Below are 15865 nucleotides of genomic sequence, written 5' to 3'. Positions count from 1 at the left end.
GTAAATAGAGTCAAATATTAATAGAGTAATTATATATATACATTTTTTATTGTTTTTATAAATTATTATACATGGCTAATAAATTTATTTAATACCATAATTTATTAAATCACCTTAAAGTTTATAATTTAAGATATTTAATATTTTTATAGTTTTACTTTTAACAAATAATTCCCTTTAATATTTATTAAATCATTTTTTGTTATCTTAAAATAGCAATTAGAACACTTTACTCTATTTAAGAGTGAGTCTTATAATTTTGAATTTAATTGATTTATTATAAATGTAATTATCCTCGATTAATTGAGGTGCTAAGGTCATTTTTTATGAATCTAACTTTTTTTAGTTGAAAAAAAATATGCTAGTGAATATTTCTTATCAAAAATACAAATTATAAAATAATTAAATATTTCAAATTATGAAAATTTTTAAAATTAGTAAATTTTAACTTTTACTTTAATGTAAGTAAACTGCTCATTTGAAATTTGATATGATACTTTTGAATCGTCTATGGTTTGGCGAATAATTTGGTTCTTAAATCTTAATTAGGGTCATAAATTATTCAAGTTGCTCAATAATAACTCTGTGCTGGGCTCATTAAAAGCTCGTTCGAGTTCATTCGTTGAGATAAACAACCAGAACTTTAACTTAATTTTAAATCTCGATTTGTAAACGAGCTAAGTTTTTAACTAAGTAAAGCTGAACTTGTTAGCTTGCGAGCTAACTCGAGTAAATGCTAGCGAGCTGGTTCAATTATTAGCTCGTGAATAAGGTTATTTATAAGTTTATTAATAACTTTATTTATATTTTTTTAAAAATATTATTTAATATAAAATTATAAAGCTTTGTATTATTATAATAATACCATTAATATAATGTGTTGATAATAAGATATATTATAGCTTATAAAATAATCAACTAATATATGACTTTAATAAAGTAATTATCGTTTTAATTGAATAAGAAAATGTTTAGTTGAGTAATAACTAACAAATATTGTACTCGATTGATTTTTTTATTTTAATCAAGTAAGACTTAAACATTTAAGGGATTAATCAATTATATATTTATTTTACTCGAATATATTATGGACTAACGTTAATTAAATAACTAAATAGTTAATCGACTAAGTAATACTTTAGTTAAGTAACTATAACATTTAACCGAATAATAAATCTGAATTAAAATGACAACTCTTTATATTTGTATCATTAATCGATTAAGAATAAATATGAATTGAGTAAATTATATTTATTTGAATAACTACATATATCACTCGAGTAATATCTAATTTATTACACTAATTTAATATTAAATTTTGAAAATTTAATTGTTACATATATCATTAAATACACATTTTAGGTATGTTATCTATAAATATAATTTATAAATTTGCATGACATTGTAAAATTTATAATATATTTTATTTAAAATTAATAATAATTATACAAAAATTTAATAATAATTCATAATGGTGATTATAATTATTATTAATTTTAGATAAGACTATTATGAATTATGTAATATTACATCAATATATATATAAATAATATTGTAATGAGAGTATAGTAATTATTTAAAATATATGAAAACTTTTACATATTTTAAGTAATATGTAGAATAATTTGTTTACTTTATATATTATATGTTACAAAACACACCAACACCATACATTAATTTGTAGACAATACATATTTATTATATCTTATTTTTAAAATTTAATTATTTATTATTAATTAAATTTATTATAATAAATGTATTATCAAAAAAGATATATTTAATACTTGTTAATCATATGTATAGATCACAAAAATTAATTGATCAATCAAAATGATTAAATTAATCAAACTAGATATTATAATCTACTGTCAATATGCATATTTTTCATTCAACTAAATTTTTATTTTGAACACTTTAATATGATGTTATACTAAGTGTTATTGGTTATTATTATATTCTTTGAAAATAAATTATAGGATAGAAAATACTTAAAAAGTAAAATGATAGGGTATATGTGATAAATAGTCAAAACTATAAGGGTTGGAATAAAATAAATAAAGTTATATGTATAATTAGTTTATAATTTATATGATATAAATAGAATTGTAAATTGTAAACCAAAACTTGCAAAGCACTTGCAGCAACCTGCTAAAGGTTTGGAGTAGTTAGAGAGAGACTCATCGTTGTCGTTGTTGACTAGTCTCGTCGCCTAGTCGATTGCTGCTGACTGTCGCTGCATTCTTCATCTTTGTTGCCGCCTCACATCTCTCGCCTCTCTCAGAGTCACCTTGCCTCACATCTCTTACTACTCGGTCTACGACCTGGGCGACCGGCACAGCATTCTCCGTTCTCGCCAACCGTGGCCTCGTTTCTCTTACTCTAAGGTATGGCCAAAAGCTATAGCCTTCGCTTTTTGCCTCGCTGTTGCATCCTCCACTCTTGTCGAGCCCGAGTCCGATCTTGGGCTCGAGCCCAAGCTTAGATTTGCTGAGCCAAGCCAAGATTAGCGAAGTTCGGCATGATTGCAACCCAATTATTAATTATGGCCCCGTGCCCTAGCGTTTAACATAATTAGATCGATCTGTCATCCGTTTGGTCCATGAGAGAACAGAGAAGAAATTAAGAGGAAACAAATTGATAGCGGCTTCAACTTCAAACAAATCTGTAGAAATTTTCAGGGGCACATATATCTTTTTCTCTCTCTATACAGTAGGAATACATGTGGATGAACATACACTTGATGCAAAATTAGGATAACAGTAATAACCTAATAACAAGTCAATCCCTTAATTGAAGAGGGAATGAGATTATCAGGGCGGATATATATATGTGAGCTGCCCGGGTTGAATCACAACAAAAATTAAATTTATAGAGTAAATTTTTTTGATTATTTAGTATTAATTCAGCCCAAACTCAATATAGCCCACCCTAATTTTTCCCAGCCCAGCCCACTTGCCTGCAAACCCTTCTCTTCTCCTTCCTCTCTCTCGACCTCGCCCTCGCTCACGGCTCACCCTCGCTGCCTCTCGCTCTCTGCCTCCTCGTCTCTTGCTCGTCCGCTCGTGCTTGCCCTCGCTCTCTGCCTCTCTCTTGCTCTCGCTCGCCCTCGCTGGCTCTCTCTTGCTCTCGCTCGGGCTCGGTCCCTCTTGCTCTCGCTCGCCCTCGCTGCCTCTCGCCCTCGCTCTCTGCCTGACTGACTTTCTCTTGCTCTCGCTCGCCCTCGCCCCCACGCTCGCTCGGCCAGTCGGCTTCGCCCTCTTGCGCGCTGCCCTGCCTCTGATTCAGGTCTTCGTTTTACCCCCCCAAACTTCCAGATTTGCTTCATTCGAGCCCAGGTATGTTTTCTCTTCTTTCAGTTCTTTGATTCTCGACAGCTAAATCTAGACAGTTTTTCTATTTTTCGCCGATATTTTTTTCCTTGTTTATGCTTGATTTGTTGTTGAAATGAAATCGCTGCCTTTTATCAGCAAGTTTTAAGTAAGTGATTTTCTGCTAACTTTGTGTCTGCTTGCCTATTTGACTACTGCATTTAGTTAGGAACTTAGGAATTGGCGTGGCTGGAAGCCTGGAATTTGTTATTGGAAGCCTGGAATTTGTTATTGTGAATCTGTTATTGAATATTTGAATCGACCATACTTTTGCGTTCTCTTGTTTAAACTCTAGAAATACAGTTGTTGTATTGGACTTACTTTTGCCTCAAATTTTGAGTTGAATATTTTAATTGTTGGATTATTGAATTGTGCTATTTTTTGTTTGTGTATCTTACAATTTAGGATGAAACAACAACCTTCTGTGAAGAAAGGAAAAATATTGTTATCTTTTTTCAAAAAGAGAGATCATCGTGAAAGTATTTCAATTCATAGTGAGAAAAATCAATTTAGCACAGGTTTAATGAATTTTTTGTTTCAAAATCTCGTTGAGCACAAGTTTAATGAAAATTTATTGTACTGATTTTTTGGTTACATAAGAATTTTATTACATTAACTTTTTAAATTTCAGCCCCCCCCCCCCCCCCAAAGAGATTACTACTATCGGCAAGCTTCGACTCAAGGTAAGTAAGTTCTCGGTGTTTCTTTCTCCGTTTTCATTCGATTGACCACCCTTCTCCATGGAACTAGAAAATCCCTCCTCTCCCATATAGTGAGCATTCAGATGATCAGAAGCGATTAAAAGGCCAACAAATTGAAGAGGAAGCCGCAATCCGAGACTAACCCAAACCCACAAATTGAACGCCACTTGTTGTGATAGAAAAACCCCAACCCTCTGCTTTTGTGATTATCCCTTGCTGCATGGAATCCAAAATGTTGAGCCAAATTCTCAGCATGATTTTCCCATTTGCAGGAGATAGCTGATTAGGAAAGCCCCACCCTGATTTCTGGACCCAGAGCCGAATATTCCAATTAAATCCCCACCCAATTGAATCTAGTGTAGCCACATACTGCTAATTTTCTGTGCATAAAAGTGAGTGGGTTGTGAATAATTAACAATCATTGAGATTGCATAAGTGGTGGATAACAATAAAATCCATTGAATTACCATAGATGATGTAATGCATCTTTAACAGGCTGAGTTGAATGTTCTGAAACATAATGTTTAGTATAGCATAAATATAGCCAACTTATTGTACATGAATTCATAGGAAACCATTGATTTATTTCACACGATTATTTATAGAGAGGGAAAACTTTAATTTGACCGAGTTTCTGGTTCTTCGTGCTTTTTATGCCGAAGCCTTATTTTGAGCCAGAGTTTTTGTGGTTAACATGTTTAATTTGTGCTTGTGTCATTACGGTGACTTATCTTCTACCTTTTATTGTGAATTCATCTTTTTGATTAATTATTTTTTAACAGTAATCCTCATTTTTTGGTCATAATTGCGTTTTTTTCTATACAATTCATGTTTGATCAAATGAGTTTTACATTGTCTGTTGGCTTCATAATGCTACTCTCCTCCTCAATTTTAAAAATAATCTGTTGGGATCAAGGCTTGGTGCTATTGTTATCTCTTAAAATTATATTGTTTTATATAATGTACACTAGAAATTTAATTCCAATGCAAAATTGATTAGTTTTGTCATTATTTCATAAAATGTCTTTTCAAAATTTTGTTTTCTTCAAGTTTATTTTACTTGTTTTAGTTTTCATTTAAGTTGAAAAGAGCAATCAAGTAACTATTTGTCAGGACATGACCTGAGTGACTTCCATCCTTTCTAGGCTCAAGGAAACTAGTGTGAGACACAAATTGACCCCAACTGATAGATATAAGTTGACCAAGTGTCCCTTATGCTGAAAATGTATATGGGGAATGACATTTTTTTAACTGTAATGGCTTATTCTAATAAATTTTTAATGCTCCTTAACTCACTTTCCCCTCTCCATAGGAGATACGTTATTGGGTCTGCTTACCCCATCCTGCTTTAGGGTATATAATTCTATTCATAATCATATACATACATGCACTATACATTTTGGGTCATTGGATGTTAATACACAAATCTTAGCATTTGGGTTCCTGTGTGTGCCAGGAAAGTTCAAGTCTTGTGCCTTTTACAATTGGTCAGTCATATTCATACTAGTTAATTGTTATTTCATAGTTAAAATAAAATGAAGAAGTACGGTTTGCAACTTAGGGTTCCACCAACCCAGCAAAAGAAGCAGCCAACCCGGCCTCCCCTTCCAACTCCTCTTGGCTTCCATGATGAGGATGAAGATGATGTTGAGAGGGAGATTTCTCGTCAGGCCAGCAAGAACAAGGCTCTCAAAGAAGTGAGTTTATAGAAACAGACCTGTTATATGGTTATTTTTTTTTTATTGTCCTCCTGTTCAATGTTTGCTTTCTTTTCTTGCCCAGATTGAGGAGCAGCATAAGAAAGCCTTGGAGGAAGATCCCTCTGTGTTTGATTATGATGGGGTATATGATGAAATGAAACAGAAAGCAACTCGTCCTTTGGTACAAGATAGGCAGGAGAGAAAGGTATCTTGAAATATTCAGAAGAATTGCCGCTTAAGCACTACTTAAAATTAGGTCAAACATTTGGTTTGTATCAGTAGGTTCTCCAGTTTAATGGATCCCCAGTAAAATACTTTATAACAGGTCTCGCCCGTGGGTATGGGGCTGACAGTGACAAACTGGGCTGCTACTTTCTGCAGCAAGTGCACATACTAGCAGAAATATATAGGATTTCATCACTTGTCATATGTAATCCCTTTTTGATGCATTCTTTTTGACTTCCTCTTTGCTAATTGTATTCTTAGTTTTTGTTCTTGGGTGTAAATTTTTGTTTGGTTTAACTAGCAACTATCATATCTTTATGAGTTTAGCATCAGATGTTCTACTGTAATATATTCTGGCCATTTATCTTCTTGACTGTTTTTTTGTAAGCATTGAATTTCATTTGTACTTTTTTATCTTAACAGAAAAAAAAAGAATTCCATCTATACATTTATTACCAAAAAGTCTTGGCCAAATGCCATTTTCAAAGACATGCTAGTTCTTCCCTTATTAAAATTTTGAAATTTTAGTAGCTGAGGTAACTAATTTTGAACAGGTATGACACTCTCACCTGTGGATTATTGATTATATATTTGTATTGTAAAATAAATGTTTCCCTCTCTTTCAATACATGTGCATGTGCATCCATGAGGAAATGATGCAAGCCGTAAGGTTTCTGCTGTTTCACTTACCAGTGCCATGGTGCTTTTTTGTTTCTCTATTTTTTCCCCCAGCCGAAGTATATTCAAGCCTTGATTGAAAAGGCAAAAGTACGTGAGCGGGAACATGAGATAATTTATGAGAGAAAACTTGCTAAAGAGAGAAGCAAAGAGGAACATCTCTATGCAGACAAGGACAAGTTTGTTACCAGTGCTTACAAAAAGAAACTTGCGGAGCAGGCTAAGTGGTTGGAGGAAGAACGTCTGCGGCAACTTCGAGAAGAGAAAGATGATGTATGCTCAACTTTTTACTCAATCTTCATGCAAACTTTCTGCAATAATTTTCTGATTGATAACTAACATGATCTGCATGCTTTCAAGTTTGGTTGAGTTCATACAAGTCTAGATTATCCTGAATTCACTTAGATTAATTAATCCGATTGGTTACCTAGTATTTACCATTTGACTTTGTTTTGTTATATTATCCTTGCACCTGTCCTTTTGTGTCTGACCTCGACTAAGTTGTTTCTTAACAATGTTGCTTGATAATAGAAGAGTATTGGGAACCTTTTTTTATTCAAAACTATTATTTGTTGTTTTCCATTGCCGAACTTTGCAATACCTCAATCATTAGTTCTTGTTGCTTGTGGTGAAAGCTTTCCATGAGGCGAATGTTCTAATGTCATTGGATTTAATATATCAACTTTTTGCGGTAAAATAAAATAGAGATGGAAGGATCACTTTACCCAGGGGAAAACTTTATACTTAGCAGGAACTTTTAAATTTGTTAAAGCTCAATATTCAGGAACTTTTAAATTTGTTAGGCTCGTCACTAAGTTTCAATTGCTTGCTTCTTGTTGGACAGTTGAGCACATCTTCTCTTTGTTGTCTAGCATTTGAATAGACTGTAAGGTGATTATCTAAAATCAATGATCAGTTCTCTTTGCCTTATTACAGCTTTTAACCTAGGGGTTAAAATAGTTAGGCTAGTTGATGAATTTCATGCTGTCAGTTACGCCTATCCACGCCTCCACCTCTCTTAAATCAAAGGATGTTGTCATGGATTTCTATGTAAAGAGATTCTAGGTTTATCATAGCTATATAACTTGAGAAATGACCTCAATCGCATCGGTTAAATTATTATTTGAGAGTTCATACATCTTCATTTTTGTATCTGTCATCTTGCATCACCATTCTTATATCTGAATTATCTAGTGCAAAGGATGTTTGAATTTTATTCTTATTTACATAAACATTGGAAGAACAAATTGCTTATATTTTGGGCGCAATGTGAAAATCTTTTCATTCATGATAACAAACAAGCAAACCAAGAGTTTGTTGTAGTTGAAGGTTGTGTGGTTCAATTATTTTAAGGCTTTACTTTCTGGACCAGATAAATCTGTATGCATTCTGACTTTCTCATATAAACTATTCTGACTGAAATTTATCTATACTAATACTCTCTGTAATTTAGACTGGATTCAAGAATACATAGTCTATTTATAGTTTCTTGACACTGGAACAATGTGCTTGTATTCATTGGGGAGTGGGGGGATGATCCCATGTTGTGTGTTTTCTAATTTTGGCTCTTTCATTTCCTTATCTTTTAAAATTTTAATTGCAATGACAGTCAGTTTTCCAAGTCCATTTGTCCCGAGGAGTGTCATGGTGTTGAGAATGATGTGGGTTCTTCCTAATGATGTTTTATATAAAATTATCTTCTTGCATCCATCTTATTGGGATAATAGGGGATCTTCTCTCACCTTAGGTAATTGGTATCTGGTCATTTCGGAGTGGATTTATTCATTTATGGACTTCCGCAACTGCTCAATGAATCATTGAAATATTATGACGGGTAGTAGATGTTCTTTTCGGCGATGTCTTTTCCTTTATGTGTTGTAGAATTCAGGGTTATTAGATACTCTATCCTCAACCCATCATTTTTTTTTTAATTTATGTCTTGTCTAATTTGTGGACATGCTTGTTAGCATTTTGTCACTGGTCTCTAAATGAATTACGATTTTTATATTTGCACATGAGTTTGTCAGGTGGGCTTCTCTTGTACACACTTTTTCCCTTCTGTGGATGCATACACCAAGTCATCCCAAATGGATGTTATAGAAACTGATAATTTTGCATTGCCTTTGTTCTGTACTGTTATGATCCGTTCCATTCATTGAATAATATGTATTCTTCCTATTCTCTGTTGAAAGGTTACGAAGAAGAAAGACTTGAGTGACTTCTACTTCAACCTATCAAAAAATGTTGCTTTTGGTGGCCTAGATGCTGAGACAAGGAAATCTGAGCAGGAGCAAAAAGAAGCAGTTGTTAGTACGTCAGAAGAACGATCTATATCGGCTGAATCTCACTTGGACTTCACCAAGCAGAGGGAGGGGCATCAAGGTGGGCCTTCAACCCAACCTGAGGAGAGATCCAAATCTGTAGATGAAAAGCCAGTTGTTGATGCTTCCACAGACGGTGTAGCTGAAAAATCATCCGAAGACCAACCAATACGCGATCATCATAAAAGAAATGAAGATGCAGTTGCTGCAGCCAAAGAACGGTTTCTGGCACGGAAGAGGGCAAAGGAACAATAGGTGACCATCTAACATCCAAAGACACGTTAACCGTTGATATATATATATATATATTTTGGTGATGTCCTCTGGTTGCCATGAGAGTGTTGTCTAAATCTTTTTCATCAGGCAATCAACTTGTATAATCGGGTGCCAGAATGTCACGCTTGTCTCTTATCTGCTAGTTCCGTGGTTTTGTTCAGCCTACCCTAGAATACATTATGTGCCATCATCTTTGTTTTGCTTAAACTGGTGTAGGGATTATACCTCTTAAAACAGGCACAAGATCTGAACGTTAGAGCAAAGAAATCGCAAAATCAGTAAGTAAAAAACCAAAGTACAGTAAACTCCCTGATGCTTGGCAATGGAGAAGGTGGATTTGCAAAGCTTAGTGTTGATTGGTCCGACACTCACATGAGGTAACCCAGAATTAGTTCCAAGCACAACTTAAGAATTGCATTCAATTGATACCTAAAATTGCCTCAATCGAAAAACCCCCAATTGAGAATGACGCTCACACGAGGATGGAGAAATGTCAAGGAGAACACTTCTCTCTCTCTCAGCTCCTCTCTCTCTCTCTTCTGCATCTTCCCTTTATTTTCACGATATAAAGATAAATTCTCAAGAATTAAATAGAGATCTCCAAAGATGAGGATAACCATAGGGTTATCCGATAGGTTGAGATAAGATAGGGTGCGAAAACAAACCTGCGTTGGAATTAGTCAAAGAACAACTATATTCAACATAAATGAAGAAGTTAGGTCAAACTAAAGTATATAAGTATATGTATGGTGGGCTTTTGGATAAGGCATTGTGGGCTTAGACCAATGGGCTTGGTCCTTGGTTTAAGTAGCTGGGCCAAGCCCAACTTTTTTCAAACACAAGGTAAATGTATTTGGACCACTTATTTGTCAGGCCATCTATTTATGGGATTGGATCTTTCTATAAGAAACTATCAATTCTGGACCGAAATTTATGATAGATAATTTACCCAACAACAACATCATCGCCTTGAACTTGTTGGGTATCACACCTCAACAACTGAAACATAACATCATCGAGATTACTATTCTAAGAAATATTTCTAGTAATTCTAAACAAAAATATGTGTCAACTGTGTAAATATCTCCGGCCGTATAATGGAATGCTGTGAACACATATTCATTAGAATCTGACAGCATCAACATTTCTGAAATTATGAGTTCAAATTGTGGGTGCTTGGGTTTGAAATAAAATGATCACAAACAATATATATACATATATGTATATTTGTATAGAATGATTATCAGAAATTTGATGTGGTTTTGCTGCAGCTGGGGTATCTGAAGCAATATAACTATGAGCGCTATGATGTGTTAGTAGAAGCACATAATAATATTCAGTTGCCAATAATTGGAACCTCTTAGATTTGCCAATATATGGGGACTAATATCCTGTGCATTATTGGTTGTTTACAGCTAACATTGACATCTGATAAATGCATGTGACTTATAAAGTAAATTGTCTGAGACGTTGGTGCCCAATTGCCAGTGCAGCAACTGGGCCAGAAAACGGTGGCATTTATTTGAGCTCAAAGAGCACTTGCATCGTAAAACTGAGATTTAATTTACCGTGAAGGATAAGCCTCACAGGCAGGCATGTGATAATAGAATATAGATGGCAGACAATGAGGGTGATGAAATGGTAATATGGACTTGTCATGAATGACTTGTTTTTCAGGGAAAAGTTAACTAAGAAAAGCAAGAAGTAGAAGAAGCAGATGGTAGTGGATTTGGCTGCTTCTCCCTTCTCTTGTGGCCAGGCTGATTGATAGAGATACCATGTGCCTCCCCACACCAAAAAGTAGAGTCCCTTATGGGGCCCCAAAGCAAAACCACTCATCTCTGTTTAATATTCTTTCTCAGGCAAATCTGGTAAACTCTGCTGGTTAACATGTTTACTTACTTTTGTGTTCTGATAATATTAATTTCGATAATTTTTTAAAAGTTCAAAATTGTCTTTTTCATTAGAAGGATATATTATTTAGTACTCACGAGCAGGAAAAGAAGGTGGACCCAGCAAATAAGAAATACATTTTTCATTATGTTATCTTTTTTAAACTCTCAAATTACACACCATACGAGTGGGTAGTCTCTTTAATACCATTAAATTACTACAATATCTCTCCCGAGCAAAACCAGAAGGCTGTACTTGGATCTTGTTTCATTTTAGGCTTAATACATGAGCCGTTTAATTTTGGACGTATAAAATGTTAATATTTAGTATTTTAATTATTAAAAATTATTATTTTAAATTCTTACAGTGACGAAATAATGTTTATTTCTGTAAATGATAGGTCACGTGGATGATCAGTTGATAATATTTGAATAAGTTGATTGATTTGTTATACTCATTCAACAATTAAAAATATAGTGTTTGATTCCTAATTTATAAAAAAATCAAGATTTTATATTTTAATTATTAAAAATTATTATTTTAAATTTTTATCTTGAAACATAAAAGAGAATATAAACAAGAAAGCGAGAGAGTAATGGAAAGGAATTGAGTTCAATAAAAAGAAATGATGGAGATTAGTTTTGTTATATTTTGTGATTAAGAATCGAAGAATGTAACGTTTTTTGGGTTAATGATTCAAAAATTTAGATGTTTGAGATTTAGGATTTTTTTTTAAACTATAGATAATTTGGTGTTTTCTAATCAAGATAAATTTTAGTCTGATGCTTCTTGGAGATGTGACTTTTTTATAACATAACACGATCTCTTTTTTATGTGTGTGTTTTATGTGCATAGATAATAATTTTGTTTACTCTTATTAGTCAATGTAAAGACTTAAAATAATAATTTTTAATAATTGATATACGAAATCTTGTTATTTTTGTATATTAAGGATTAAACACTATATTTTTTAACTATTGAGAGAGCACAACAAATTAATTAGTCAATTCAAATACTATCAACTAATTATTTAAATGGAGTGTCACTAGTAAAAACAGACGCGCGTTCATACTCGTGCTAATGTTCTATTACAGTAAGGAGTTAAAGTAACAATTTTTAATAATTGAGATATTTAATCTTGACATTTTATATATAAAAAATTAAATGTTATATTTTTTAAGTATTAAGAGAGCACAACAAATTAATTAGTCAATTCAAATACTATCAACTAATTATTTAAATGGAGTGTCACTAGTAAAAACAGACGCGCGTTCATACTCGTGCTAATGTTCTATTACAGTAAGGAGTTAAAGTAACAATTTTTAATAATTGAGATATTTAATCTTGACATTTTATATATAAAAAATTAAATGTTATATTTTTTAAGTGTTAAGAGAGCATAACAAATTAATTAATCAATTCAAATACTATCAACTAATTATTTAAATGGAGTGTCACTAGTAAAAACAGATGCGCGTTCATACTCGTGCTAATGTTCTATTACAGTAAGGAGTTAAAGTAACAATTTTTAATAATTGAGATATTTAATCTTGACATTTTATATATAAAAAAATAAATGTTATATTTTTTAAGTATTAATTCAGTGTGACTTCGTTTAAAGAAAAATAGATTTATTTATTTATACAATTTTATTATTACTTTTAAAATTTTTACGGCCTGTTATCCACACGCACATTGACTGCCAATCGTCAACCGTCCTCGATCACGTGCAGATTGGACAGCTGGGGTTCTGTTGTCGAAGCATCACGCTGCCACTGTTCCATCTGCACCTCTGTCTCATTCCATGCACAACCTTATAAAAATAAAAATAAAACATACTTTTTTATATATTTAGTAACAATTAATATATTATTTTGTGGAATTCTTAGAATAAAGCCAACTATTTTAAAATTACTATTTAAGTGCCGCAACCTGCAAATCTTCTTCCCTCACCAACCGGAAAAAGCAAACCAGACGGACGATCTCATGGCCTTGTTCCCTTCTCTACTCTATTCTCTGTTCCTACTCCTCTTCTCGCCGGCCGCCGCCGCCACCACTATCCCGCTCTCCCTGTTCCACTCGAACCCATCTCCAGATCCGTACAAAAACCTTATCCACGTAGCAACCCAGTCACTCACCAGAGCCTACCACCTCAAGAACCCCCAAAATGCGGCCGCCGCCGCCCCTCTTTCCACCCACGGCTACGGCGGCTACTCCGTTCCTCTCAGCTTCGGCACTCCCCCCCAAACCCTACAATTCGTCATGGACACCGGCAGCGACATTGTCTGGTTCCCCTGTACTCGCCGTTATCTCTGCAAGAAGTGCTCCTTCCATGGCGCCGATCCTTCTCATTCTCCTCTCTTCATCCCCAAGCTCTCGTCTTCGGCCAGAATTCTGGGCTGCTTGAACCCTAAATGCGGTTGGATTCACAATAGCAATACCACTCAGTGCAGAGACTGCAAACCCGGTTCCAAAACTTGCACTCAGATCTGCCCTCCGTACATGATCTTCTACGGCTCCGGCTCCACCGGCGGATTTGGGCTTCTCGATACCCTCGATTTTCCGGGAAAGAGAGTCCCGGACTTTGTCGTCGGATGCTCGGTTTTCTCCTCCCGGCAACCCGCCGGGATCGCCGGGTTCGGCCGTGGTCGAGTTTCGCTGCCGAGTCAACTCGGCCTCAAGAAATTCTCTTTCTGCCTCCTATCCCGGAAATTCGACGACACCGCCGAAAGCACCGCCCTTGTGCTGGACGGCGAGTCGGATTCGGGCCATAAGACCCGAAATGTCAGCTACACTCCATTTGTCAAGAACCCCAATGTCGCCGGAAAAGAAGCCTTCTCCGTCTACTACTACGTGGGTCTCCGGAAAATCACCGTCGGCGGGAAGCCCGTGAAAATCCCGTACGAGCACCTGTCGCTAGGAGCCGACGGGAACGGGGGCACCGTCGTCGACTCAGGCTCCACCTTCACGTACATGACCCGGAAAGTCTTCGATCTCGTGGAGAGTCAGTTCGTGGGGCTTGTGAAGGACTACCAGAGAGCGAAGGAAGTGGAGACGGAGATTGGGCTCCGGCCGTGCTTCAATATCTCCGGCGCCGGGAAGGTGGCGCTGCCGGAAATTCGGCTGCACTTCAAGGGCGGGCAGGAGATGGCGCTGCCGTTGGAGAATTACTTCGTGCTGGCGGGGAGAAGCGGGGCAGTGTGTCTGGCGGTGGTGACGGATGGGGTGGTGGGTCCGGAGAGTTCCGGGGGGCCGGCGGTGATCCTGGGCAGCTTTCAGATGCAGGATTTTTACGTGGAGTACGATCTGAGGAATGAGAGGTTTGGATTCCGGCGACAAATATGCAAGTGAAGTGACGGTGAAAAATTGGGAAATTTCATTTCAATAAGCTGACGAAATAATTTGACTTTACTGTCATTTGGGTTATTTTATTTAATGTAAATTACTTTTATTTTACTTCTTCCAGAGCAGAGGGAAGATAGGGTGAAGCTTGAAATGAAATGAAATGATTGTATTTTTTCGTTAAAAATCAATTATCAAATTATCTCTTTACCCTTACTCTCCCATTCATTTTCTTAATCCATTCATTTATTGAAAATCCAAATATTTTACCACATGTTGTATTTTGTACAAGTTACTATTTAATTATCTCATATTTTATGTCATTTAACAAAATTACTCTTATGCCCAATCATGATAAGACTTTTTTTTTATTATTATTATTTACTTTTACTACCATTAGGTTTTGAACTTTACTTTAGGTTTTATGGGTAATATTTCTAATAATATCTCCTTATTTTTGAGTAATTGATTCAAGAATCTTTAGGCAACGTTCTCTTTATTTTTTAATTTTTAATTTTAAATTTTAAATTTATTTTAATTTTTTTGTTTTGATAGTCCGTTTTAAGAAAATTAAAAACACATTCTCTTTGTCATTTTGAAAAATTATTTTTTAAATTAAAAAATTAAAAAACGTATTCTCTCTGAAATTTTAAAAATAATTTTTTAATAATATTTTATAAAAAAAATTTAATTATTCAATAAATTAGAAATATTTAATGTTAATATATTATTAAAAAAATATATACATTTTAAAGTTAATGAATTTTGTAATATTTTTCCCATTACAATAGTAAAATATAAATAAATATATAAATAAATATATTTTGAGTTTAAAGTTTATTTTTGATGAAAACACTCAAAATAATTTTTTATTGTTTTGAGTTTTCTTTATAATTGTTTTTTTGTTTTCAAAAATACATTTTAAAAAATAGTAAAGAGAATGCGTTTTCATTATTTAAAAAAATTAAAAACTAAAAATAATTTAAAAATAATAAAAAGAACGCAACCTTAACTATTCTACTGTGTCTTTATGTATTGTTGTTTATGTGTTCTTTACTTATAACATAGTAATTAATAAAGTTTTTTTTTTAAAATTTGAATATAATAATCAAACAAAATTTAGCATAGATTTAGTAGAGTAAGAATTCTAACCTTAAATCTTTTTAATGTCAAAAAATTAATTTGATTGCATTTGGCTTCAAATGAGAATGTTTTAGCTTAACAAACTATAAGTTTATGTGATTAGTTAGTATTTGTTAAAATGAGTAAGATAAGATTATATCAAAATAAGATTGAAATACTTTTTGCATTAAAATATATAATGATCAAAATAAAATTGAGAAATATTTCAAAATTTTTAT

General features: G+C 33.9%; 2 protein-coding genes across 2 annotated transcripts; both read left to right on the top strand.

The window, feature by feature from the left end:
* The first annotated feature begins 2932 nt into the window (after nt 1–2932).
* On the top strand, nt 2933–9476 carry LOC127808473 (uncharacterized). The gene is made up of 5 exons (XM_052347038.1): nt 2933–3335; nt 5595–5766; nt 5852–5974; nt 6727–6945; nt 8865–9476. Exons 2-5 carry the CDS (start codon nt 5605–5607, stop codon nt 9246–9248), a joined length of 888 nt encoding a protein of 295 aa, XP_052202998.1. The 5' UTR covers nt 2933–3335; nt 5595–5604; the 3' UTR covers nt 9249–9476.
* Nucleotides 9477–13088: 3612 nt separating this feature from the next.
* On the top strand, nt 13089–14722 carry LOC127796629 (probable aspartyl protease At4g16563). Its single transcript, XM_052328871.1, has one exon. The coding sequence runs from the start codon at nt 13149–13151 to the stop codon at nt 14511–14513; it is 1365 nt and encodes a 454-aa protein (XP_052184831.1). The 5' UTR covers nt 13089–13148; the 3' UTR covers nt 14514–14722.
* Nucleotides 14723–15865: the final 1143 nt, after the last annotated feature.

The sequence above is a fragment of the Diospyros lotus genome, chromosome 1 (assembly GCF_014633365.1).
Source record: "Diospyros lotus cultivar Yz01 chromosome 1, ASM1463336v1, whole genome shotgun sequence".
Taxonomy (NCBI): Eukaryota; Viridiplantae; Streptophyta; class Magnoliopsida; order Ericales; family Ebenaceae; genus Diospyros; species Diospyros lotus.
The sequence above is the reverse complement of the archived record's forward strand: the minus strand, read 5'-3'. Positions and strand labels throughout refer to the sequence as shown.

Bases quoted from the DNA above. Each gene is read 5' to 3' on its own strand.
- LOC127808473 (XM_052347038.1), top strand. From the start codon at position 5,605: ATGAAGAAGTACGGTTTGCAACTTAGGGTTCCACCAACCCAGCAAAAG. The intron at 5,767-5,851 runs GTGAGTTTATAG...TTTCTTGCCCAG, and splicing joins AGAACAAGGCTCTCAAAGAA to ATTGAGGAGCAGCATAAGAA. The intron at 6,946-8,864 runs GTATGCTCAACT...CTCTGTTGAAAG, and splicing joins TTCGAGAAGAGAAAGATGAT to GTTACGAAGAAGAAAGACTT.
- LOC127796629 (XM_052328871.1), top strand. From the start codon at position 13,149: ATGGCCTTGTTCCCTTCTCTACTCTATTCTCTGTTCCTACTCCTCTTC.